Below are 26,933 nucleotides of genomic sequence, written 5' to 3' on the forward strand. Positions count from 1 at the left end.
AAAACATAGACTCCCAGACGTTAGGGATCCTTTTGGCCACGGTAACATCTGCTTCTTGTTTTAAAGGCTTGTTTGTGTACCGAGTAGTAAATTCGAAGTTGCAAGTATTCCCATGGCGAGGCATATTAACTTTTAAGCAAATCTATTTGTTGTTGAGAAATCAGAGTGTGGCAATTCAGTTAGTGAGGGTTTCAGCAGCAAGGGAGAGCTATGTTCGCCTAATTCAAACATCAAAAAGTGTGAGATGTTTAGGTAACATCCTTCCCTCTTCTGTGTCCACCTTCCCAGCCCACATCCCCCAACAGAAAGCCACTAAGTATTAGTATAGGCTTTTAGATTGTTTCATCCATTCCTGAGATAACACAGACATATTTTTCTCTGATTAACATTTTGCTGCACCTTGATTTTTTTTTTCCACTTAATACACCTTGGAGATTCTTCTATAGTGACAATGAGACCACTCAGTGAATTTGGAGTGGTCTCATTCTCACTATTCTCATAATTATTGAGGTACAATTTACATACAATAAGATGCACCTTATATGATGTGCAATTAGATGAGTTTTGATAAACGTAGAAATGCAGGGTCTTGTGGTAAGGGCATCATTTAATGTCTTAAGAAACTTTTTCAAAGTGGCTGTTCCAGTTTACATTCCCACCAGCAATGTACGAGCATTCCAGTTTCTCTACATTCTTACCAACACTTGGCATTGGTGCCAGGCTGGTGTGTTCAGTGGCTGAGCATCAACCTATGAATGGAGGGCCCCAAAGACACAGTCAAGGCTCTGGTGCACTCAAAGGGGAGTGCTGTCCTTTGGCAAAGTGAAGAAGGCGCTTTAAGAGAATCTGTACTCAGCCAGAGTTTGGTTAGACTTCCCTAGACACCCAGCATAAAAGGTAGAAGGTTTTTTAAAACCATCTTATTGAAGTACTGTCAGTTATATTTTCAGAAAAAAGTGTCCTAAGTGCCCAGCTCAATGACTTTTCACAAAGTGAATCCACCCTTAAAACCTGCACCCAGACCAAGAAACAGCACACTGTCTGATCCCCGAAATCCCTTTGTTGGTCCCTTCGGATCATGACCTTCCCCCATAAGTAACCACTATTTTGACTTTCATCACCATTGATTAGCTTTGAACTTCACGAGAATGGAATCATTAAGTCTACACGGTTTAGCGTCTGACTCCTTTCATTCAATATGATGCTAAACATGTGTGGTTGTAGCTCCTAACTGCTGTATAATGTTCCATTGAGTGAACATAGCACAATTCATTTATCCATTCTATTGTGTTTCTGTGTGTTTTTGTTAAGCTTCACCGGAGGATATTTTTTCATTGCTTTTTTTAGAGCGAGGGAGGGGAAGAGACACAGAGAGAGAAACATCGATGTGAGAAAGACACATCAATTGGTTGCCTCCCACACGAAGGTGCAAGAAAAAGACTCACTCTAATTATGTTGCAGAATGGAGATTTATTGGAAGGAAATGCCAGACAGGCTCCCAAGGAAGGGTCTAGCCATGAGGCACTAAAAAGAATGGGACCTTGGACCAAGAAGGGTCCCAACCACAGCTAATGGAGCTCACTAGGCCTCCCATTTCTTCTCAACCTTTTAGGTCCGTGCTAATGCCCCATTACTCCCCATGTTTCTCAACCCAAAGCCCAGAGCAGTGGGCTCTTTGATCTTCCCACCATCTGACACCGGGCTATCAGGAGAGTCACTAGCCTACCCACGAACTGGCCCCCCTCAGGTACTGACTTCCTGGGAGCACATTATTCCTTCTTGGTGACCCTCATTCATCTTAACAGCCCCTGGCACGAGCCTCCAGGAAGAGGACGTGAACTCACTGGATCATGGAGAGGAATGTACCTGGAGCAAAAAGAAGGATGCTGATGACATCGTGTCGGCTCCCTAAGGGTGGGGAAGCGGATGGGGGCATCTCTTCTTCCAGGGACCAGATCTGGCACAAGATGTCTGCTCAGGCAACCCCACTGCCTAGCATGCCCTCTCCCTAGGAACCATCAAACCTTCTTGATTGCCTCAGTCTTAATGTTTGAGATGGTCTGCCTCCTCCAGGAAGCCCATGACCAAGGCATGCCCTTCAGCAGATTGGCACTGAGATAGAATGTGCCCTGCTGGCAGCATTCTCATCAATGTCAAAAGTCTCAGGGATGAATCTATTGTTGGGAATAGAATAAAAAAACTATATTTCCCAGAATCCCTTGCAGCCTTGAGTGGCCATGTGACTAAACTCTAGCCAATGAGAAGTGAGTGGATATGACATGTGCAACCTCCGGTTATGTCCACAATGGGAATGGTATACTTCAACTTCCACTCTTCTTGTTGGAGGGAATGTGAACACAATGTGGTCATTGTGAACCCTCACAATCAAGATGAGCTAGAAGGACCCAGAGTACCAGCAATTTAAACACCATAACATACCCAGACTAGTATGCGAGAGAAAAATAAAATTTTCTCAAGTTGAAGTTACTGTATTTGGTCTCTAGTTAGAGCAGCTTAAATTATAATCTAGCTAGTACAGAGTGCTAGTACAGTGTGAGGATGTAGAAAGCTCCTCTTCTAATCCATCCAAACAGTCCAGAATGGGCTTGGACAAGAAAGATGTGAGGAGGAAGAATATTGGAAGATAAATAGAGAGACGAGATCCAGAGAAAAGAGAAGGAGAAGTGGACAACATGATCAGCTCCTTTTTCTTCAGCTTCCCCCGAGGTCAACACCCTCCTGGGTATATTAGGGTTCACCCCCTCCTCTCACCACCTATTTTTCTTGGGGGGCAAGAGGTTTGGAATCAGGTCATAGAACGTTAGATGTCATAGCGTTGTTTTCATAGCTGCCGTCAGGAGCCAATGCAGCCTTGTTTACCAGGACCAAGTCATCAGAGATTCCATTGGACTCCTCCTCCTAAGGACAGGCAATGCCACATGGTCAGCTTAGGGGTGGAGCACAGGAAGAAATCCCAAATGTGGCTGCTTCAGGATCCATGAGTTTCCCATAGAGAAAACCCTGGTCACAGGAGGACTCTGGGAGATGTCATCACCTGATCCCTAACCCCGGAGGGCAGTCCCCCAGACCCCACGCCTCAAGGGGATTGGTGAGAATGTGCATGGCTAGAAGCCCTGCCCCACCAAATGGATTATCTCCAGAAGGGGACACATCAAGGGGAAGGAGAAACAGTTTTTCACTCTTGCCCAGGTGATGGGCAGAGAGACGCCAAAACACAGGTGGCGCTCCAAGATGTGTCTTGGAAGTGGAGGTGTCGCTGCTAAGTTCAGAGCGTCTGCCCCAGTCATCCAGCCAGCCGCACAGCAAACACATGACTTCTCTGCCCTGATCAGAATATGGCTCCCCCTATCTCCTCAAGGGGCCCTGGATCTCTATATTCTCTCCCCGTGGCCCCACACACCAGCCTATGGATGAGAGCAGTCTCTAGGGGCCAGCCCTGCACTGTGGGGTAGCCGGGCCTTATGTCTGTGTGCGCCCACATGTGGTTAGATACCTGCACCGTGTCCTTCTGAGACGCCATCTCCACCGAATTCTCACCCACGCTCAGCTTATGAAAAGGTCTCCTTCTGCAAGGGCAAGAGTGGACTCTGAGAACCTCTCCTCCCCCTGCCTGTCCCCACTCCTGCACCCGCCCCACAAGCTTGTCCCCAGACTGCTCACTGCACCAAGCAGTGGGGAGCATTGTCGGGGCTGGGGTACCTTATCTTTCTTCCCTCCCAGCCCTTTCTTCAGCACAGACAGGGTAGAGATAAGGAAAGAAGAAAACTACAGCAAGGTGGATTTAGAGATAATTCTAGAAAGGATACCCAAATTCGGAGCGTGGGAAGGAAGGAGGGCAGGCTAGACAGTATGGAGCCTGTGAATTTGGTAGGAAGGACATGGGGGAATGTTAGGGGGAAACAGAGAAGGCTGAGGTGGCCCCATCCACCCTCCAGCTCTGTACCCACCTCCAGGCGTAGAAGGCTCCCAGGACCAACAGGAGGAAGAGGAGGCCAGCCAGCAGCCCCAGGAAGCAGAGTAGGTTCTGGAACAGGTGCAGGCGGTGCAGGGCTGGAACACAGGGGAGAGCTCAGGGGGCAGCCATGGCTCCAGGCCTCCAAAGCTCCTTTCCAAGTGACTTTCCCAAGGTGAAACTTTTCTTTCACTTTATCTCAGGAGCTTCCCCATGCAAAGGAGCTTCAAGCAACCAATGTAGACTAGACAGACAAGCTGAAGCGATTCAGGGAAAACCTCAGAGGGAAGCCCTGGGACCTGAGAGCCAGGCCTTGTGCAGGGAGGCCTGGGAAATGGAGCCCTCCCTCACCTCTGGTTCCAAAGTAGGTGGAGGCAGAAGCAGAGCCCAGGGCGTTGGAGGCAGAGCACACGTATTCCCCCTGGTCACTGGGCCGCAGCTTCTCAATGTCCACCCTCAAGGCATTGGGGGTGGCTGAGACGTGGATGTGGGGCTCTGCTGGAGTGCTCAAGGGCTGGCTGGAGGCCACCACTCGACTGCCAAGGTGGAGGGTCAGGCTGGCTAGGGGCTCGCTGTCCACTCTGCAGTCCAGAATACCCTGGGTGCCACCCTCAGGTTCCACAAAGACTGTCATGGTGGGCGTCTTGGGAGGGTCTGTGGGAAGACAGAGAGTGTGGTGATTATAGAAAACAACCACAAACCCCTCTCCTCCCTGTACCCATGCAAGGTGATGCTGCTGCTCCTACCATTAAGAGCCTATTTCCTTACACCTTGACTCGCTTTGACCACTGGAAGGCAAAAGTGACATTGTGTAACATCAAAGATAGATCTAAAAGTCCTCACAGCTTCTGCTCACCTTGGAATACAAGCCTGTGGGAAGCCCAGGCCAGCCTGTTAGACACCCGTGGCCCAGCCAGCAGCCAGCCCCAACCACCAGCCACAAGGGTGAAGCCATCCTAGACCAGTAGCCACAGTTCAGCCATTAGACAATTGCAACCACATGAAGTGAAACCAGCAAAACTGCTCAGAAAAGAAGGTAAGAACAGAATGAAGAAAGTCAGAATGTAAGAAGGACTGACTTTCTGGCCCACAGAATTGTGATGGAATAAAATGGCTATAATTTTAAGCACTAAGTCTTGGGGTGGCTTGTTACACAGCAATAGCTGACTGAGACAGCATGAGGCCCTGGTGGAAAATGGAACAGAGAACCAAGGTTGCTGAGCGCTTATTGTGTGGCAGGCCTTCTGCATGCTTTATCTCCTAGACGCCTCATGAGGTGCGGGGATGACATTTGCAGATGAGGAAACCAAGGCACAGATGCACAAGAAGTCAATAGGGGTCCGTCAGTCCAGGACTCCATGCCTGTGAAGTCCTTGCTCTTTGCAGGCAGAAGAAGAAGGAGCCCAGAAGTGGGCATGTGAGTAGTAGGGAAACTGAGGCAGGGGGTTGTGTCACACTCACAGAGCACACGGAGCATGACCGGAGCAGAGGTGGTGGTCCCAGTGGGGAGCTCAGCCCGGCAGTGGTACACTCCAGCTTGGGCACGGGACACGTAGGAGAAGGAAAGGGTGGGCACAGGCTCTGCATATAGTTGCCGACCGTTCCAGAACCAAGCGAAAGTGGAGTTGACCGTGGGCTTGGGGCCACCAGGAAGGTGACAACTCAGGTTTAGCGCTGCACCCTCAGGCACATCCAGGCCTGGCTCGGCCACCACACGCACACCTGCGGGCCAAGGACCAGGAGGTGGTTGGAGATCTGCAGGCCTGGGTGGGATCTGAGGGGGATCTGAGAGGCCTCTGTGCATTATGGGAAGTTCTTATCTGACTTGGGATCTGAGCCCCAAAGGTGGGACTGTGTCCCCATCAGACTGAGATCTCTGAGAACAGGGCTGTCTCTCATCCTCACACAGGAGACCTTCAGGGCAGGGCTGGGCCGCCCTTTCTCACCAAAGTAGATGTCCTGATGGATGAGGCTGTGTCCTGCCCCCAGATTGGACTCCCCAAGGGTGAGGCTGCACCTCCTCCGTCAGCCTGGGCTTGCTGAGGGTAGGACTCTGTCCCTCTTCCTACCCCAGGTTCCCTGGGGAGGGTCTGTGCACCCTGTGAGGGCAGGGTTATGTCTCCTCTGCACCCACGCTCTTCTCGGGCATCGTTACACCTCCGCTCTCATAGGGAGCTCTCCAAGGGCAAGATTGTTTCTCTCCCTCAGGCTGGGCACGCCCTCCAGTGGGAGCTATTCCTCCTCCACCAGATCAGGTGGAGCTACATCTACCCTTTCAGGCCAGTCAACCCCCGTCCACATGGACTCCGACCCCACAGCACCTGAGCCCCATCTCCTCCCCCATCGCCCGCTCACCTTCCGCCTGTAGCTGCCCTGTGGTGCTGACTGAGCCCAGCAAGTTGTGGGCCTGGCAGACATAGGTGTTCTCATCACCTGAGGGCACATCTTGCACCTGTAGCCGCAGGGAGTTGCGGGCCACCTGGACACGGCCCGTCCCCGACGCCACGCCATGGCTGGTGGCCAGGACCTTGCCATCCCGGGACAGGGCCAGCTCGGCAGGGGGCTCGCTGTCCACAGTGCACTGCACCACAGTCATGGGGCTGGCCCTTGAGTCTCGGAAGGAGGACAGGACAGCATCCCGAGGAGCATCTGGGGGTGGGCAGGGCATAGTTGGGGTCATTGCTTGGAAATCCTATCCTGTCCATTGTCCGCCCTCCTGGCATTGGTGAGGCTGAAGCCTCTGGACAGTCATTTCCTGGAAGAGGCACCTTCTCAGGAGCCCGTGGGAAGATTCTTCAGGCAGGGGTCACAGGGACCCAGGCCCCTTTCCTCACCACCTACGTCCTTCTTTCCCCAAGTGCCCATTCCCAGCCCACTGCAATCCTTGTGCCCACCCCCATCAGGGCCCAAAAGTGCCCTCCGCCACCCTGGGTACCCCCATCCGAGGACCCCTGCTCACAGAGGACTTGCAGGGCTGTAGGCCTGGAGCTGCGTGTGCCCTGGGCATCCTGGACTTGGCAAGAGTAGGCACCGGCATGAGCCCGCGTAGCCACCGGGATTGAGAGGGAAGCAGAGGGCCCTTCCTGCAGCCAATGGCTGTTGTGATACCAGGTATAGAGGGTGGGTGGGCTGGCAGCAGGGTCCTCACAGGTCACTGTGATGGAGGCCCCCTCGGGCACAGCGGCCGACGGAGCCAGGGTCACCTGCACACCTGTCCCAAGGAATCCAGGGTCAGCGGGGCACAGCCAGACAGCAGAGCAGATCCCACCCCTGGTGGCCTTGACCTGAGCCCTGCCTCACCCTCCAGCCGCAATTCCAGGGACGTGTTGACCTGGCCCAGAAGACTGCGGGCCGAGCAGCTATAGAGACCCTCATCCCTGGGCCGGGGCTCCCACAGCTCCAGGCGCAGGGTGTTGGGCACAGAGGCTTCGGTCGAGGAGGCCAGGAGGCGACCAGCATGGCTGAGGGCCAGCCGGGCGGGTGGGTGGCTGTCCACAGTGCACAGTAGCAGGGCCAGCCGCCCACCACGACTCTCCAGGAGGTAGGTCAGGCGCAGGCTGCGGGGTGGATCTACAGGAGCATGAAAGGCGTGGACAGAGTTCAGAGACCACAGCCATGAGGAGGCCAGTGTGTAGGTGCCATTCAAACCAGGAGGGCCCGGGCCTCCCACCCCAAGCGCTTCCACTTGCTCATCTGGGGCACTGCTGCTCTGCCCAGAGAGAACCTATCTCCATAGCCCCCAACTCTCATGCTCCTGTGAAGGGCTCCATCAGCTGGCTGAGTTCTGGTACCGAGTTCCCAGGTTGGGCCTCTGGCCATGCCCTGATCCCAGGAGGCTACAGTCATTCCTTCTAGCCCCACGCAGCCACCAACCACTCACAGAGGACATCAAGGATGACAGGTCTGGAGAAGCGCGGTGCCTGGCCAGGGGTCACCACACCACAGTGGTAGGAGGCAGCATCCGTGACTGTGACATTGGGCAGGAGGATGGAGTGGGCACCTGGGCGCTGCTTCCCGTCTTGGTACCATGTGTAGGTGAGCTGAGCCTTGTGCGTGGTCCACACGACGCAGGTCAGGTTCACCGGCTGCCCCTCCTGCACGGTGGCCTTTGGCCACACCTGCACACTCACAGCTGGAGAGACGAGGGCACGGAGACACCAGTGAGGGTCGTGAGGCCGAGTAAAACAAGCCACCTGTCTACATGAGGGAGGGACGCCCCTCGGCCTCTGGGAGGCACAGATGGCCCACCTGTGAATGGGCTCAGAGGTGGAACTTGGCAAACAACTCATCATCTCTCAGCTGATCCCAAGCAGAGTTCTGAGGAGCCCTCCCTGGCCCTGGTGGGGAGCACATGGGAGAATACAGGCCTCCCTGGCCCTGCTGTGGTTTCTCCTTGAGCCCCCCTTTCTGATTAGTTTTGTCCACTGGGCACCCATGTAAAATTCAGTTTTTAAAAAAAGCTCTTCCATGAAGCCCAAGTTTGGAGACTGCCACCCGTAAGAAGAGACTATCCTTATGCCCAGCCCTCTTGCCTGTGCCCAGCCTTCCAGAAGCCTCTCCAAGCAAGCGTCTCTCCTCTTAGAGGAGCCACCCACCCACATACTCACACCCCCACACTGACCCTGGGCGTCGAAACTGGCTGAGGCCGAGGTCTGGCCTAGGGTGTTGGTGGCCTCGCAGGTGTAGACTCCCTCGTCCTCCAACCCTGCATCGTGGATCTCCAGGCGCAGCGTGTTGGGGGCCACAGCCACCTTTAGCCGGGGAGAGCTGCCTGCCAGTTCACCCACACCTTGTAGGGTGGAGGCCACCAGGCGGTCCCCATGGAGCAGGCGTAGCTGGGCCAAAGGGTCGCTGTTCACACGGCACAGGAGGAGGCCCAGTCGCCCAGGGCCAGTGTCCATCAGGGTGGTGAGTGTGGCCTGGCGTGGGGCATCTGCAAAAGTGGGGAGTGGTCAGGGTCTGGCCAGGTGGTCCCTCATCTAAGGCTCTCTTGGAGGCAGAGCCCAAGACCCGGGGGCCAGTATCCCCTCCCCCAGCCACGCCCTTGGCTCCTTCACACCCCAAGAACATATGCAGTATGAAAGCACTTACAGGACACGTGGAGGCTGATGGGAGTGGCCAGGCTTGTGGTGGCTGAGCCCAGGGCCTGGGCTTGGCAGTGGTAGGCTCCAGCTTGGCTCAGAGTTATGGCTGCAAAGCGGAGTGTGGCTGAGGTCGACTCCTGGAGGGGCTGGCCATCCCGATACCAGCGGTATGAGGTACCTTCCAGAGCCTCCGTGGGTACCTTGCAGCTCAGGACCACAGCCTGGCCCTCCTGGAGCTCGGGTGATGGTGACACCTGGACCCAGGCTCCTGCCGGAAGAAATCAAGAGCAAGTGAGGACCCTCCGCCATATCCTCCCACAGTCTGGGACCGCGTGTCATCCACACCAAGACTGCATGACTGCATGACCCCAAACCTGTGTCCCTGAGCCACAGCTCCCCCACCAGACCACTGCCGACTTCAACCCCTGCCTCGGTCTCCCCTGCTCCCAACTTCCCTGCATGGGTCTGTCCTGGCGTTTACCACCTACCACCTTGAGGTACGGCTTCGCTCTGTCAATCACATCTCGCCTACCAGAAGGTGGGCCTCTCAAGGGTCCAACCCACTTACATGACCTGCAACCCAGTGCCAGGCACAGTGCCTGCACGTGTTAGCTCTTGGCAAATGTTGGTTTGACACCATAAAACACTAAATCTTGCCAAGGGCCATTGTCCTGATCATGAGTTGAACTCAGCATGGGTGACTGAGGGCTTAGAAGGGGAAGTTAGCAGCTGGGTGATCTTTTCTCTCCAGCCCTCTCTAGCCAGCTCTGCACCCAGGCTCAAGGTCATGAGAGCCCAGGAACTGGGGACTAAGCAAAGGGCAGTTCCTAGTGCCCCCTGGGTCTAAGGCAGGATGAGACCAAGCTGGAGGCGGGGGGAGGGGGCGATGGAGGGACAGCTGGTGTGGTGACTGAGAGCACAGGCTGTGCCTGGGAACAGAACCAAATTAGTCCCAAGCTAGCAGGGCCACCTGCTAGTCATGTGATCAGGAGCAAGCTCCTAAAGCTCTGACCCGAAATATCTCTTCCTGTGAAATTTATTTCTTATAATAAATAAGAAAAGATGTATAGAACCAAGGCCCAAGGCAAATGTTCACAAGTTGATGTTTGTCATTGTGAGAGAAAAACTGTGTGGTTTCCTTTGGCCTTTGTAACATTATGGATATTAACTTTCCTTTTTCCTAGCTTATTCGCATAGGGAGAATTTTTATTAAAAAAAACTAGAGGCCCGGTGCACAAATTCATGCATGGGTGGGGTCCCTCAGCCTGGCCCTGGGAAGTTGGCCCTCCGGCCCCCTCCCCCTCAGATTGGGGCCGGTGAGGGGTGCTAGGTGGCCTTGCAGGGAGGGAACGCGGGAGGTTGGCCAGCCCAGGAGGTTGGCTGTGGGAGTGCACTGACCACCAGGGGGCAGCTCCTGCGTTGAGCATCTTCTCCCTGGTGGTCAGTGCATCTCATAGCAACCTATTGACCGGTCGTTCGGTCATTTGGTCGTTCGCTTGCTTAGGCTTTTATATATATAGATATGTGAATATATTCTTATGCATATGGGCATATCTGTATATGCATATGTGTGTGCATACACACATTGGTGTGCATATATTACACATGTATATGCCTAATGTACATATATATTAGATTTTGTATGAGATACTTATTATCTAACAAAATTATACTATTACATAAGAAGTTATCTGTCAGAAATTGCTCCAATCAAGCAAACTGCCTTGTGCAATTGCCACTACCTCCTAGTGGCTGCCATGGTTATTACAGGTGAAAATGTCTAGCTGGAGACAAAGGGAAACCTCTGTGGGTTGGTGGAAACTGTCCAGAAACTATGGCTGAAAAAGACCTCACATGCTTGCCTGGCCAGAATGGTCCCAGGGCATCTGTTTCTACCATGTCGCCAGGGGACTGACACTCACCTCGGACCTGGAAGAAGAGGGAGGTGTTGGATGATCCGAGGATATTTGTGGCCTCACAGCGGTAGCTGCCAGAGTCCCCAAGGCCCAAGTCTCGGACCTCTAGCTGCAGGGAGTTGGCCATGGCCTTGGCATGGAAGTGGCCACGGGATGGGAGCTGGGGCCCCAGGCTGGTAGCCAAGAGGCGTTCCCCATGATACAGGGTCAGTTGGGCCACCGGACTACTGTCCACAGTGCAGACAAACACAGCCATGTGGCCCTGGTCCACGTCCAGGAGGGCTGACAGCTTTGGAGGATCCGGGGGATCTGCGGGGACAGGGAGATGCTGAGGCCACCCCCAGCCCAGCTCACCAAGTTCCAGCTGCCATATTGTGTCCCACTGCCCCCTCCACACACAGCCCCGGCCCACCCTTTCCCAGCCCAAGCCACGTTCTTGTCTCCCCAAACCCAACCCAGCCTGGTTCCTCCCAGACCAGCCCTCCAGGGGCCAATGCTGCCCTTGCCCATCACGCACAGAGCACACTCAGGACCACGGGGGCGGAGAGCTGGGCATCAGGCTCAGAGAGGACGCGGCAGGCGTAGAGAGCAGCATCTGTTCTGGCCACAGGCAGCAGCGTCACAGTCTCCAGGGGACCCTGGGTCCACAGTGCCCCATTCCGGAACCAAGAGAAGTTGGCAGGACCTCCACCGTCTTCCCGTCTAACACTGCAAGTCAGGTTGGCGAAGGTGCCCTCTGGCAGCGTGTGCGACGGAGTGATGACCAGGACCGTGGCTGGAGAGCAGGCAGCACAGGCCCCCTTGAGACAGGCCTCACTTTGACTGCTTCCCCACAACCCTGGGGGCCACTGGTCCAGCTTCCCAGCCTGGAGCGGGGAGGAAAGAGACCCTCGGGAGTGCCCACTGGACAAGGGTGAAAAGCAAACTTCCGCAGCTAAACAAGGTGGTTCCACTGGATGGGGCCCCTTGGAGCCAGGGTTTCAGCAGAATAGGGTCCCAAGTACTGGCCCCCGGCCCTGTGCCACCATTCCCCGCCCCGACTCACCCTGGGCATCAAAGGTCACTGAGGAGGAGGCGTTGCCCAGGGTGTTGCTGGCCTCGCACAGATATTCACCCTCGTCCTCCAGCACCGGGTCACGGATCTCCACACGCAGCAGGTTAGGGGCTCTGTTGACCTTTATGCGCTGGGAACAGCCCCCACACGTGCTGCACCCGCCCCCTGGTGTCAGGGAAGTAGCTACTACATGGTCCCCGTGGAGCAGCCGCAGCTGGGCAGGGGGGTCACTGTCCACACGGCACTCCAGGAAGCCTCGGCGGCCAGCCCTGAGGCCCTCAGCATCGGAGTCCAGCCGGGCGGTGAGCGTGGGCCGGCGTGGGGCGTCTGCAGGGGGGAAGAGCAGGGGCACTCATGGAAGACCACAGCCTCGGCCAGGGCTGCCTGGGATCCCAGAAGACACTGGACAAAGGCCTGGGCCCAGAGCTGCCACAAACAGCTGGGCCCTGACAAGGACAGGCAGGCCAGGGTGGGAGGACTCCAGCCCTGTGCCTGGGGCTCAGCCATGCCCTAGGGCTGTGTCTGATCTTCCCCGGGAAGAGGGACGTTTTCCCGGGGAAACAAAGGCACCGTGTGGGCTAGCAGTCACTTGCCTAACTCCCAGGTGCTCCTGAGCAGGGCGCCCTCATAGCAATCCCTGTGAATCTTGCCTCTGCTCTCTCTGCACCCCATCCCTTCCCCCAGGATTCCCCTTCCCCTTGTCTCTGGTCTTCAAGCAGCTCTACTTAAGATAATAGACAATGCCTAAAGTGCCCTCTCTCTAGAGGCTTCTGGAGATGGATGGTCAAGGACAGCCATCAGCAAGGCCTCCACGAGATCTCACCCTGACACTCTGAAACCCCTAAGAGGTGGCTGCTCTTCCTGACTGTCCCAGGAGGTTGCTCCTGCTCATGTCAGGGGAGGCTTTCTGGAAGCTAAGGGTGCCCTGAATATTTGTGGGCCCTCAGGCTAATATGGAACATCCACTGCTGACCAGATGCAGTTCCTGTGCCGAGAGGTTCTGCTCTCATGTCTCTGGGGGGCCTGTGAGGGCACAGCCTATGGGGCGTGTGCGCATATATAGGAGTATGGTGTCCCAGGGCCCAGCTCAGGAGGATGAAGCTTGGCCATGGTGCCCATGGTGGACTTGAGGCTAGGCACAGGGGGCCCTAAAATGTCTGGGATTGGAGATGGGACATGGGGAGGTAGAAAATCCCTAGCCTTGTTCCCCAAATTACAGCCCGGGGCGGAAAGGTCCATGGTGCCCAGGCCTGTGGCTGTCCTCCTCATCTAGACCCTGGGCAGGACAGGGTCAGGAGGGCCGAGAGGAGGGAGGGATGGCTGGCGGACCCCAGTGGACTGATCTGTCCTCCCCAAGACAGGCAGGGGCCAGTGGGGAGGCTGCTCACAGAGCACCGTGAGGACGGCAGGCGAGGAGGGCCCGCTGGCGCTGTGGCTGTCCTGGGCGCGACAGTAGTAGGAGCCAGCATCGGTGCTGGAGGCCGCGGGGAGCAGGAGGCTGCTGCTGGGCCCCTCGAGAAGCAGGGCTCCGTTCCGGTACCAGGAGAAGCGGATGTCAGGCGTTGGGCTCAGGCCACTCCGGCAGCTCAGCGTCACCATCTGCCCTTCCACCACCTCTGCTGCTGGGCTGATGAGCAGGCGGGCTGCTAGCAGACGGAGACAGGGAGGCTCAGCCCACTGCACATCTGTGGCCCCATGCCACGCCCTGCAGGAAGCCCTCCAGCATCCCTCCACCCCAATAGTTGTAGGTAGGTCTGGGCTTTGTGACGTCAGCTCTATGAATCGCTTGAGGATCAGGAGGGTTGATCCTCCTGATGGACCTCCAAGGCCATTCTGACCTATTGATAGTAACTGGCTGCAGCATGGCGAGAAGGATTCTGAGCTGGAACCCAGGCTTGATCCATTAGCTATGTCTGCCGTGGCCTCAGAATGAGGGAGGGGCAGCACATGTACCAAGAGTTGGAAGACTCTACTCTGTTGTGCCTCCTGAATCTGACTCCTGTCTACTAGTTGCACAGAACCCGCCCCAAAGGTTTGATAAATAAGAAACAAATGAATGCATATGAGGGACCTTCCAAGTTCAGAGTCAGGACGTACACAGAAGGAATAAGACAGCCTGCCATGTTTCCCTTGTTGCCTTGACTTCCATGAACTTCCCATGTTGGAATATGACGGTATCCCCTGGGCCCGGGATGTGATTTTTAGGAGCCAGCTAGTTCAGCCCCTCAGTTGAGCCCTCTGGACTCCTAGGAGGAAGAGGCCAGAGCAGGCCTCCTCTTCGAGCTCCCTCCACCAGCCCCATGGCCATCTTACCATTGACTTGGAAGTCCAGGGTGGAGGATGCGTTCCCATAGGAGTTGGTGGCTGTGCAAGTGTATTCCCCGCTGTCGGCCAGCCCCAGGTCTCGGATCTCCAGGCGCAGAAAGTTGGGGGCAGAGGAGACACTGAAGCGGGGGCCGCGGTCATCCTTGCCAGAGGTAGAGGCCAGGACAAGTCCCCCGTGTGACAGCACCAGGGTGGCCATGGGCTCGCTGACCACGGAGCAATGGAGTATGCCCACCAGCCCCGCCTGCATCTCCAGGAAGGCAGTTAGGTGGGGGGCGAGGGGTGGGTCTGCATGGAGAAAGGCCTGTCACCCTCAGACAGGGGCACTCCCGGGATTCCCCTTCATAGTCTATAACCCCTGCACCTCCTTTGTCCCACAATGCCCCGGGACATGGAGGGAGACCCCAGCAGCTCCCGAGTGCCGGCTGAATAAACTTTTGTCCCCGGGCTGGATAAAGCACTTCAGTCGATCCTTGTGGCGACCCCAAGAGTGGGAATCAGGAACCCTACTTTAAAGATGGGGAGCCCTAGCCGGTTTGGCTCAGTGGACCATGGACTGAAGTGTCCTGGGTTCGATTCCAGTCAAGGGCATATACCTCGGTTGCAAGCTCGACCCCAGGCCCTTGTCAGAGGCAACCAATCGATATGTCCTTCTCACCTCTCTCTCTCTCTCTCTCTCTCTCTCTCTCTCTCTCTCTCTCTCTCTCCTCCCTCCTCCCTTTCACTCTCTCTAAAAAATCAGTGGAAAAATATCCCTGGGTGAGAATTATAAATAAATAAATACTGGCAAAGAGCTCTGGTAGTGGACAGCACCTCACCCAGGTGACCAAAGTGAACTCTACCAGCAATGGAACACACCGACACCACGTGCCCCCTGATCTGACGCGGAGACAGACACAGCATCATGGCTGTGGGGTTCCTGCCCGAGTTCCAGGCTCTGTCTACCGGATTCAGACAAACACAAACTGAGGGAGGGACACCCACACAACCGCTGGCCTGTACTCTTCAAGTGTCAATGTCAAGAAGCCGAGAAAAGACCAAGGCACTGTCCCCAACTAAAGGAGAATAAGGAGACACGACAACTGAATGCAGCCGGATTGGATCTGGGACCCCAAAACATAATTGCCATACAGGGCATTATTGGATCAATTGGCATAATTTAAATATGGACTGTAGATTAGATAATAGACGTGTATCAATGTTAAATTTTCTGACTGTGGTCACTGTAGTGTGGTTATGTATGAGAATGACCTTAGAAACCACACTGAGGAACTTAGGGGTAAAGGACATCCTGTCTACAACATTAGGAATATAAATAGATGAATGGATGAATAGATAAATGATAGATAGGTAACATATGTGTGTATGTATACTGACAGAGTGCATATGTACATACTAGAGGACTGGTGCATGGATTTGTACATTAAAAGGAAATTAATTAGAAGAAATATTTTAGAGGCCAGGAGGGACTCCGGGAGGGCTCCAGGGCATGTCTGGCCCTCTTGCCCAGTCCCGATTGGCCAGACCCCTGCAGCAAGCTAACCTACTGGTTGGAGCGTCTGCCCCCTGATGGTCAATGCATGTCAAAGCAACTGGTCGAACAGTCAAATAGTGAGAAACTTAGCATATTAGGCTTTTGTGTATAGAGATGTGTATATGTATGTGTTTACAGAGATAAAATGTGTACGTGTGTGCACATACATGTGCACATGTATACATGCACATATATGTGTACATGTGTGTATACATATACACACACATAATATATATTGTAAAAGAAAGAAAGCACATGAACCTAAATGTTAACAAATTGGGACTTTTTTATTTTCCAGGTCCTCTTTTTATTTTTTTAAATATATTTTTATTGATTTCAGAGAGGAAGGGAGAGGAAGAGAGAGAAACCTCAAATATGGGAATCACTGAGCAGCTGCCTCCTGCATGCCCCCAACTGGGGATGGAGCCCACAACCCAGGCATGTGCCCTTGACCAGAATCAAACCTGGAACCCTTCAGTCCACAGGCTGATGCTCTATCCACTGACCCAAACCAACTAGGGCAACAAATTGGGACTTTGAGTTAAAGGTACTGCATATGATAATTCTTTGTAATCTTTTTAGAAGTTTTAACTTATTTCAAAATAAAAAATTTTAAATCAAAGGAAACAGAGGCCCAGGAAGGTCCAAGCCTTGCCAGGTGTGCAGAGCTCAAGGCCACCCGGCCCAGGACCTAACCTGCCTGCAGGGGCCCCACCCCTTGGCCCGATTCCAGCAGTGTCTGCCACACACTGGTCACTTACGGATGACTACCACGCTGACGGGCCCAGAGCGCTCTCTGCCATGGGCGTACTGCACCTCGCAGACGTAGAAGCCAGTGTCGGCCCTGGTAGCCGAGTGCAGCTGGAGGGTAGGGCTGTGAGCATCCTCCAACAGGGCATGGTTCTTGTACCAGCTGTAGCGCAGCTCACTGGGTGCTTCTTTAGGCACGTTGCAGGTCAACGTCACCGTCTGGTTCTCCTGGATGGGGCCTGCTGGGCTCATCTGGACCTCAGCCACTGTGGGGGCAGCAGAGGGCACACTGGGGGTACCCAACCGACTTGCAGGCCCAACTCCTCAGAGCCCTGGGCTTGCAGCCACTCAGCTTAATCTGCGCAGTCTACATCACACCCTTCAGTGGAGCCTGGTGTGTCTGTCCTGTTCACGGGGACCCTCCTGACACCCCACCCTGCCGGGGAGGTTTGTCATCTGTCTGAGGGGGCACCTTGACCTGGCTCTCCTCAGCCCCTGTGTCCTGGACCCCTTCCCCACCCTCTGGTCAAGGTTCACCCAGGACTCACTGAAGATGTGGAGGCTGAAAGGGGGCGAGACCAAGGAGCCCACTTCATTCCCAGCTTGGCAGGTGTAGACTCCGGCATCGTCCCAGGCTGCCTGGGGCAACTGCAGCACAAGACTCTGGGATTTGAGGGGCGTCCCGTCCTTGAGCCACTGCACAGAGCTGACCGCGGGGTAGCTGCTGTTCACCTGGCAGGTGAGTGTGACCAGGTCACCTGGACGAATGTTCCCCTCCGAGGGGCTGGGGAGGATCTCCACAGCTTTGGGGGCATCTGCAAGGCATGATGGGTGGGGTGTCAGGTGAGGAGGCTTGGCTGGGAGGGCGTGTCCCACTCTCTGTCAGCACCCTGCCCGAAGGAAGCCCACCCGGATAAATCATCAGCCCCATTCCTTCCTCTGTCCCAGGCTGGGCTGCACCCCATCTTATGTTCCTAACCCCTTCCTTCGCCACTGAGAGTCTGAGAATGCAATGCTTGGCCTAGTGTCCAGCCCACGCTGCCTTCCAGGGCTTTCTGCGTCATGACACTGTCCAATGTCCTGTGTCCTATGTGGGGTCATGGGTACCACACTGTTTGCTCTGGTGGCCTGTGGTAGCTGTTGGTGAGGGACGAAGCACCTGATGGAGGGAGCCAAAAACAGCAGAATTCGCTCTGAGAATGGTTAACCCATTTGTAAAGAGGGCGCCAGCAGTACACAGAGACCGCACTTTTTAGAATCTTGTTTCAAAGCCTCTCGCTATTTAAACAAGCTAATAAAAGCTCACACTTCAAGCCCTTAATCTACCTAGAGAGGAAGATAGTAGAAGCCAATACAGTTGACTGGTTAGTATGTGCCAAGCACGCCTCCAATTTTCATAACAATTCTGTGAGACAGGAACTAGCATTTATTGTTACCACCCCTACAGAGATGAGAAAACGGAGGCTCTGAGCCACCAGTACCTTGCCCAAAGTTTGCTCATTGAGTGGATGGTTGTGTCGGCCATCTGAGGCCTGTGGACAGCAGTTGTTCTAGAAGAGTCTGCCCCATTGCACTGTGATGGGAAGATGCTCAAGCAAGTGGGAACTCAGCTTTCTCCCAAGGCCTCTGCCATGTCCGGGTGATGCCCTGATCACCATGGATGTGAGCAGCGTTAGGCCACAAAGGGTTGACCCCACCTCCCCAGCATCCTCCAGAGCTGGGATAAACCCCAAGGTCCTTGCTGCCTGACCCCCAAGCCTCTGGGTCTTTGTCTCCCCTTCTGTGCCCAGCCTGGCCTCAGGGACAAGAGGTGAAAGGGAGCTGGAAGGTGGCTCTTTGTGCTTAGCAGCCTCTCTACCCCGGCCCCACCCAGGAGGTCAGAGTGCACCCAGCCTTGCTGGAGGGGCGAGGACTCTTTCTATGGAGAAGGAACCGGTTTCCACTGGGGAGCCACAGCTGGGTGCCCAGTGACGAGGGCGTGGTCCCCAGCGCACTCACACTGCACTTGGAGGAGAATCTCGCCCTTTGTCTTGTACCCGGCCACTGAGAGCTGGCAGCTCAAGGTCCGGCCGTGGTCCTGCCAGGACAGGGCCATGTGGAGGGTCTCCTGGTGTCTGATGCCCGTGGTCTCGAACTTCTGGAAGTTGGAGGTGACTGAGCGAGCTGGGTCCTGGCCTTGCCACTGCAGGCTGATGGGGTCCTGCAGGCATGCGTAGGGAGTGGAGCAGTTGAAGTCCACTTCCATGCCCTCGCGAAGCTCTGACGGTGAGGCAATGGTGGGCACATTGGGCTCCTCTGAGGACAAAGACAGGAGGCTCAGGACTCCCCCTCACCACCCTTGACGCCTCCTTTCCTGCAAACCCCAGCTGAGGCGTGAGCCCTGGGCAGGGGACTTCAAGGGGAAGGAGAGGTTGCTTTCTACTCCCACCCCCTTGGGGTGAATGCATGGAAGACACAAGGCTGGGACTAGACTGGGGCTGGGGGTGGGTTTAGAACAAGGGTTGGGACTGTGGGTCAGTGGGGCCAGAAGCAGCTTGGGAGCCCCTCCCAGGCAGCAGCCAGCCCACCCCATTCCTCACCTGTCACAGTGACCGCTGTGCCTTTGGCATCTACCCACCGGTTGACATCACTGATCTCGAAGCGGAAGCTGTAGGTGCCCGAGTCCTGGGGGCTCAGGTCCTTCAGCAGCAGGTTGCACACCCTGTGCTCGGCATTACCCAGCAGCTGGGCACGGCCACGGAAGCGTGCCTCCACCTGCTGGGAGTCCCCCGAGTGGTAAACCACCTGCCGATTTCCTGAGTAGTCGTAGTACCAGATGGATGTGATGCCATGGGGCACCTCCACGTTGTCAGGGAAACTGAAGATGCAGGGAATGACGAGGCAGGACCCCTTCACGCCCTGCACGGCCACAGGACGGGAGACACCCCAGGAGGCCAGGACTGAGGGAGGAACAGACAGACAGGAGAATAATGCAGGCCTGGGGCACCGCAAAGCCCTATGACCTGCCCTATAGAAGGTGCCCCAGGTGACCCCCAACCCTGCTGTGTCCTCAGCAATACAGTCCCTCTGGGAGGGTCACTGGTCCCTGCCACTGTCTCTCTGTGCCTGCCCTTCAACCTCAGCAGCCAACCTGTGACCAGGCACAGTGTCTGCTCGGCCAGCAAAGGCTGGGCTCACGGAGGCCAGGCCCAGAGGGATGAGAAAGGCCAGCACAACTTACCTGTGGAGATGGATGCAGCCAGGTGGAGAAGCTGAAGCAGGTAGCCCATAGCAGGTTCTCGCGCCTGTCCAGGTGCATAAGAGAGTGGTGTGCACTGTATTGACCGGACACACAGGGCTCCTAAGGAGCCTCCAGGCACCTCAGCACGGAGCCTGCCGAAGTGTCAGCCCTGTGTCCCCACAGGCTCTGCTAAGAGGGCAGGGCTTCCAAGGACTGCTGGGGCAGCCACCCACTGGGAGCCAGGAGCCCACATGCACAGCTTGGACTTTACCCAGCAATGCCCTCACTGGTGGAATGCACTAGAAAACCCTCTGGGCATCCCTCAACCCCACCTCAAGTTCTGCTTTCCCATCCCCTCAAGAGCACTACCCCAGAGCAGATGAACAGTTGTTTCTCCCTTCCCTCCACTCCCTGCCCCTCCCTGCCCCTCCCTGCCACCCAAGCCAACAGGAACTGGAACCCAGAGAGGCCCAGTGACTTACTCCAAGGCACTCAGCAAGAATAATGGTTTCTTACTTGAGACTTAGTTCCCTACCTCTAGCCTTACAAGCTATAAGCCATATGGGGCTTGATTGAGCCCTTAACCAAAGTACTGTCTTTAAGGGCCATTCCCTTGCTCAAAAACCTTCTGTGGCTCCCCATTGCCCAATACATCCCTGAAAGATCTTAATTTCTTACTCCCAGCTCTGTCTTCATTCCCTGCTCCTCACACATCCACCCTGGGGCCAGTCCCCTCTGCACATGGGCTCTCCAGCTGACTAGCTGTGTCCCCACCACAAATCATCTCTGCTTGTTGAAACTTTATTAGTCTTCAAGGTAAAGCTTGAAGGCAGCTTCTAGCTGAAACTTCCCCTTTGGGTCCCTGTGGTCACCAGAGCCATCTCTGTCTTGCCTTGTCCTTGGCATCTTGTGAGAGCCTGAAAGTGGAGACATGTGCCCTGCAGCCCTGCAGAGCAGCCCCCAGGCTTTGCAGCAACATGCAAAAAGAGAGGTGAGAGTTGGTGACAGGGCAAGTTTAGGTGCAATGGCGGGGGGTACGAGGGCCCTGCACCACACACACCCCACAAGCGTAAGTTAATTGCCTGCAGTATACAATGCACAAGAAGGCAGAGGGGCCCTCTGCCATGAAGTGCCCTTGGTGAGGGGGGGGAGGGGTTCTTAGGGGTGCCAGAGATATGAATCTGAAGGGGAGAGAGGGCAGAAACACATATAACTAAAACTATAAAACTATTAGAGGAAAACATGGATGAAAAGATTCATGACCTAGTATCAGACAATGATTTCTTAAGTACGACAGCAAAAGTACAAGCAACAGAAGAAAATATTGAACTTGATCAAAATAACTTTTGTGAATCAAAGGATACTAGCAAGATAGTAAAAAAAAACCCACAAAAACCCACAGAATGTGAGAAAATATTTGCAAATCACGGGGTTAGAATCATACATAAGGGATTAATATCTGGAATATATAAAGAACTCCTATACAGCTCAACAACAAACTCTAAACAACACAAATTTTTAAAAGGGACTAAGGACTTGAATAGACATCTCTTCAAAGATGATGTAAAATGGCCAGTAAGCCCACGAAAAGATGCTTAACATCATTAGCTTTAAGGGAAATGCAAATCAAAACCACAATGGCCCTGTCTGGGTGGCTCAGTTGTTTGGAGAGTGGTTCTGTACACTAAAAGGTTGCATGTTCAATTCCCAGTCAGGGCACATACCTAGGTTTCGTTTCGAGCCCCTGTTGGGGTGCATACAGGAGGCAACTAATCGGTGTTCCTCTCTCTCTTTTTCATTCCCTTCCTCTCAAATATATATGTATATACACACACATATATATCCTATATAATAAAGAGCTAATATGCAAATGGTCATCACACCTTCACGCCCTCACGCCCTCACGCTGTCACACTGTCATGCTGTAACAGCTCAGACACTCAGCACTGGAGAGAGAGGACTGGGGACCAGCCAGGTACAAATGAGCTCATGAGAAAGGAATGGGGACAAACTGCCTGCCCTGTGGTCCTGGGAACCAGCGTCTGGGGCTGCGGCCTGGGAGAGGGACAAGCTGCCCGCCCCAGGCACCTGTGGCTACAGCCCGGGCGAAGCTGCCCGCCCATGGTCCCCTGCGGCTGCAGCTGCCCCGGGTCCCGGGTGCCTGTGACTGGCTGGAGGAGGGAATCCTGGGTCTCGGGTGCAGGGCAAGGCAGAGGTGGTTAGAGGTGATCAGGCCAGTAGGGGTGCAGTTAGGGGCGATCGGGCAGGCAGGCAGAGGTGGTTAGGGGTGATCAGGCAGGCAGGCAGGCAAGCAGTTAGGAGCCAGCAGACTCAGATTGTGAGAAGAAGTCAGACATCCCCAGAGTGGTCCTGGATTGGAGAGGGAGCAGGCCAGGCTGAGGGAACCCTCCTCGCCCCCTGCCCCGGGCACGAATTTTGTGCACCGGGCCTCTAGTATATATATATATGAGGATTAAAAAAAAAAACCCACAATGAGCTACCACTTCACACCCATCAGAATGGCTATTAACAAACAAACAAAGTCAGAAAATAAATGTTGGAGAGGATATGGAGAAATTAGAAGCTCAGTGCACTGCTGGTGGGAATGTAAAATAGTGCAGCCCCTGTGGAAAACTATTGGTGGTCCCTCAAAGAGTCAGACATAAATTACCGTCTGATCCAGCAACTCTGCTCCTGGGTGGAGTGGAAACAGGGTCTCCCGGGTTCACAGCAGTGCTATTCACAACATCCAAAACGCGAAAACAACCCAAGTGTCCATCCACAGGTGAATGGATAGAAAACCAGGGTATAGCCATAAGCAGGGATGAAATTCTAACACACTTTACAGCGTGGGCGAACCTTGAAAATATTATGCTCAGTGAAGTCAGCCAGATCAAAAGGGCAAAGATTGTAAGATTCCACTTAAAGAGATACTTAAAATAGGCAAATTCATAAAGACAGAAAGTAGAATAGAGACTTCCAAGGGCTACAGGGAGGGGAGTTCATGTGTAATGGGTACAGAGTGTATATTTTGGATGACGAAAAAGTTCTAGAAATAGACAGTGGTGGTGGTTCCACAATATTGCGAATGTACTTAATGCCACTGAATTGTGCACTTGAAAATGGCTAAATCAGTACATTTTATGTTTTGCCCATTTTACCACACACACATACAAAACCCATGTTGCCAACTTTGCAGTCCTCCCTGGTCCTAAATGCTGATGCTGCAGAGTGAGGGGAAGGGCCTGGGGAGGCTGGAAGTGGGGACAGGAAACTCATGACAATTCCCAGGCCCCGTGCATCAGCCCAGCTGATTCTGGTGGCTACCAGGGGGCACACCTGGGAGTGCTGAGCGGATGCCCAGGGCGTGGGTGAAGCCGGAATGGCCTGTCACGATGACAAGACAGAACTCAGCCAAGTGTGAAAGGACGAGGGTGTCCTTGCAGACAGCACATCAAAGCAAAGGCAAGGGAAGGCCCGGAAGAGCACTGCTCCTCAGGAGACCCAGCCCCTGGCTTCGGCTGCTCCAGCAGACAGATCTGGTCATTTTCTGAGGCCCACTGGCTCACCCCCGTCCTTTGGGCCATCCTAGGCCTGCTCCTGTCCCAGGAGGCTGTTCCCACACCTGGTCTGCGGCCATAAGGAAGGCTCGTGCTGGCCCAGCTGTGAGCAGCTCTGCAGGATTCAGTTTCTGTTTCCCAGCGTCAGACGGGGCCCCAAGACCTGGACGCTGGGCTGAAAGGCAGCCACTGTGCATGGTGGGGGCAGGTATGGCCCGGAGCCCACAGCCACGCTGGATGTCAGGGTCAGATCTTCTACAGCGAGGGCATCAGCGAGACAACATGCGCATGCCTTGCTGATATCCACAGCTCCCCTTCCTGTTCCCATCTGGGGCCCCGGAAAGGGCAATGCTGAACCTAATGGTGGAGGAATGGTGGGATTTTAAACATACTGTCCCCAGAATGGAACAGGGATTTTGGAACGTTTGAGAGGAGGACTCTTTCTAGAACTACCCAAAGTTACATCATGTAGATGTCACCTATATAATTTAGCCCAGCCACACACAGAGGGTCGGTCCCACCAGAGTCCATCTTAATAGCTCAGCCTAAAAATCAATCTCAGGCCCTGGCCGGCTTGGCTCAGTGGATAGAGCGTCAGCCTGCGGACTGAGAGGTCCCGGGTTCAATTCCGACTAAGGGCATGTGCCTGGGTTGTGGTCTCCATCCCCAGTGGGGGATGTGCAGGAGGCAGCCAATCAATGATTCTCTCTCATCATTGATGTTTCTATCTCTCCTTCTCTCTTCCTCTCTGAAATCAATAAAGAAATATATATTTTTTTAAATCAATCTCTTCTTTTCTGGAAAAGAAAAAGGGCAAGAAGAACCCCAGATGGGAGACCCTTGTCTCTGTTTGAAAGGCTGGCATTGCAATAGCTAAGCTCCGGGAAGAGCCCAAGTTCCCATCAGTAGATGAGTGGATACAAAAGCTGTGGTACATTTGTACCATGGAATACTACGCAGCAGTGAAAAAGAAGAATCTCTTACCCTCTGAGACAGCATGGAGGGACCTGGAGAGTATCATGCTAAGTGAAATAAGTCAGTCAGAGAAAGACAAGTATCACATGACCTCATTCATATGTGGAATCTACATAACAAAATAAACTGATGAACCGAATGAATCCAGAGACATGGAAGCATGGAACAGAGTGAGGAATCTCAGAGGGAAGGCGGGGAGGGTGAGTGTAGGAAGGAAGGAAGGAAGGAAGGAAGGAAGGAAGGAAGGAAGGAAGTCTGGTACTGAAGACTTGGGTTAAGTTGTGTCCTGGTACCAGCGCCCCCTGGTGGTATAGGGAAGATTGTGGGTCTTAGGGGAGGGGGGGTATATTGGGGGGCAGAGAGCACCACAGCTCTAAAACAACCTGACCCTTAGGCAACGACCATTTGGGAGAGTATTATTCCTGAGGTCCATCTTTGCATCCCCAGGTATTGGGTGCTCTGAAGGCAGAGTTTTAAATCCTCACTCCTACCCAGAAATGGTAGAGGCTGCATCAGGGTTGGGAGGGGTGGCCTGTCACATGGTGGGCACCCATGCTTGCTGCCTGTGCGGGAGCAAGTGAGCAGGTGAAGTCTCTGTGAGACCACGTGCCCCAGAACAGCTGAGGAGGGTGGATTGGGACACTGAGTGCCTGACCTCTGATCCCAGAGGCCAAGTCCAGCCTTGGGGGGAAAGGTAAACTGAGCAGGATTCAGTTTCTGTTTCCCAGACCAGGGCTTCTCCCCAACTTCCCTCTCAGGCGGGGGAAGGAGGGAAACGAGTGCTCTGCCCACTGATAGATCAGGGCACAGCCGGGCAATCCCAGGAGCACAGCATCTTTATAACAGCGGGAAGTCCCAAACATTTAACTCTGAGAGACGTATAACCCATAAATGCCGTCTACTGGCTTTGAAATGGGCAACAGCTATCTCACCTTTTAACCTGGTTATAAATGCTCTCAGCCTGAGCACCCATCCCCCGAGCTTTGCCGAACTGTGCTAGGGTCCTGCGCTCAGATGAATGAAGCCGAGATAAATGACGGGGAGTGGACTGGGCTTAGAGTGAGGAGAAGACGAAGGTTGCGCTGCAGTTGAGCTGGGGTGAAGGTTAGGCAGTGATTTGGAATGGAATGGAGGGTTGACATGGAGGTGAAAGTGGTGGGTCTGGGGTGAGGGTAAAGGCCAGTGATTAGTAAATGGTTGGGGTCAGGATGCAATGGAGGGTGAGATAGGGTGGACCCAGGACCTGCGGTGGGCAGGATGGTGCTTACGATTGAGACTGGGATTGGGATTGGGACTGGGATTGGGATTGGGACTGGGATTGGGACTGGGATTGGGACTGGGACTGGGATTGGGAATGGGATGAGGGTTGGGAAGATTTGAAGCTGTGAAAGGGTTTAGGTTAGCAGTGCAGCTTTGATTAGTGTCTTGGGTTTGGGTTGATTTGGCATCCAGCTCTCACACCCAGATGACCCCCAGCCAACCTCAGCCCAGCCCCGCTCCCATCCCTCCACTCGCCCCGCAGGCCCAGGGACAGGAGTACCTGCTCCACGGGGAAGTGGCTGCACGGCTGGTGAACCGCAGGCGAGGAGAACAGGAAGGAGGGCCAGGTGCTCCGGTGCTGCCTGCCCCCCGGGGCTCTGTCACCCCGAGAGAGGAGACCCAGCCTCGGGAGCTGCTTCTCCTTTCCCCAAAGCCTCAGCCGTACTGCCCAGCCCGGAGGCTGGTCGGGAGGCAGCTGCAGGCCTTTCGCAATCCAGGACAGGAACGACTTGGCAGGGGAAGGCCCTGGCCAGGCTGGGCACCGAGGGACTTGAGCAAGCGAAAGTGGGATCCGGGGCCACGCTCTAGCCTCCCACGCTCTAGCCTCCTCCCAGGCAACGTGGAAGGATGTGGAGGATCTGCTCACCCTTCTCTTTGGGGCCGCTTGGCCTTTGCAAGGAGTCTGAGAGTGGAGGGGAGCTTTCTGCACACTTCCTCCTGACAACTGGGCAGGAGGCAAACCCAGGGAGATCGGGGCACAGCTGGGCAATCCCGGGAGCACAGTATCTTTCTATCCGTGGGAAGTCCCAAACATTTAACTCTGAGAGACATCTAACCCATAAATGCCGTCTACTGGTTTTGAAATGGACAACGGAAATCGCCTGGGGAAGGGGAGCTTTCCAGGGCACCCAGACCAAGGTGCTGATTCCCCACACCCCTTGGGGGCCTCTCGGCACCCCCATGACATACTGGAACCCCTCCCCCCAAGAAGCAGGTCCTAGTTGTAGGGAACACAGGGGCCCCGACACCTGGGACACCCACTGAGGTAGAAAATGAAAGACCCTAGCACGGGAGAGTTACCATTATAACACTGGAGCCCATTTTACTGAGGGCCTACTATGTGCCAAGCACTGGGCATATGGGACACATGTTAATTGCTCCAAACAATCCTGGATACAAGGAACAACACATTTCTTTGTTTCTGTAATTTACATTTACTTCATCTCAGCCCCTGCCTGTCTGTAGTGATAGGGAGCCCGGCCACGGCAGATCAGCCTCCCAC

General features: G+C 54.5%; 1 protein-coding gene across 2 annotated transcripts; it reads right to left on the reverse strand.

The window, feature by feature from the left end:
* Positions 1–1,436: 1,436 nt before the first annotated feature.
* On the reverse strand, positions 1,437–26,104 carry SIGLEC1 (sialic acid binding Ig like lectin 1). 2 transcript variants are annotated; one of them, XM_006758047.2, is made up of 22 exons: positions 25,932–26,104; positions 19,857–19,920; positions 19,216–19,575; positions 18,635–18,931; positions 17,185–17,451; positions 16,648–16,902; positions 14,341–14,640; positions 13,416–13,673; positions 12,019–12,354; positions 11,491–11,748; positions 10,980–11,282; positions 9,065–9,325; positions 8,595–8,906; positions 7,854–8,105; positions 7,274–7,543; positions 6,933–7,184; positions 6,329–6,622; positions 5,435–5,695; positions 4,325–4,627; positions 3,969–4,071; positions 3,515–3,587; positions 1,437–2,919 (listed from the first exon to the last, which is right to left on the reverse strand). In XM_006758047.2, the coding sequence occupies exons 2-22, from the start codon at positions 19,903–19,905 to the stop codon at positions 2,812–2,814; spliced, it is 5,172 nt and encodes a 1,723-aa protein (XP_006758110.1). In that variant the 5' UTR covers positions 19,906–19,920; positions 25,932–26,104; the 3' UTR covers positions 1,437–2,811. The 2 variants fall into 2 exon arrangements, with proteins under 2 accessions (XP_006758110.1, XP_006758109.1); XM_006758046.2 differs by having other exon boundaries at positions 19,857–19,925.
* Positions 26,105–26,933: the final 829 nt, after the last annotated feature.

This window comes from Myotis davidii, unplaced genomic scaffold (genome assembly GCF_000327345.1).
Source record: "Myotis davidii unplaced genomic scaffold, ASM32734v1 scaffold32, whole genome shotgun sequence".
Taxonomy (NCBI): domain Eukaryota; kingdom Metazoa; phylum Chordata; class Mammalia; order Chiroptera; family Vespertilionidae; genus Myotis; species Myotis davidii.

What these genes read in the sequence shown, in the direction of transcription:
- SIGLEC1 (XM_006758047.2), bottom strand. Translation starts at nt 19,905, where the DNA reads ATGGGCTACCTGCTTCAGCTTCTCCACCTGGCTGCATCCATCTCCACA. An exon ending in CCTGGAATTGCGGCTGGAGG is followed by an intron (nt 7,185 to 7,273) that starts GTGAGGCAGGGC and finishes TCCTTGGGACAG; the next exon opens with GTGTGCAGGTGACCCTGGCT. An exon ending in CACCTACTTTGGAACCAGAG is followed by an intron (nt 4,072 to 4,324) that starts GTGAGGGAGGGC and finishes CCTGTGTTCCAG; the next exon opens with CCCTGCACCGCCTGCACCTG.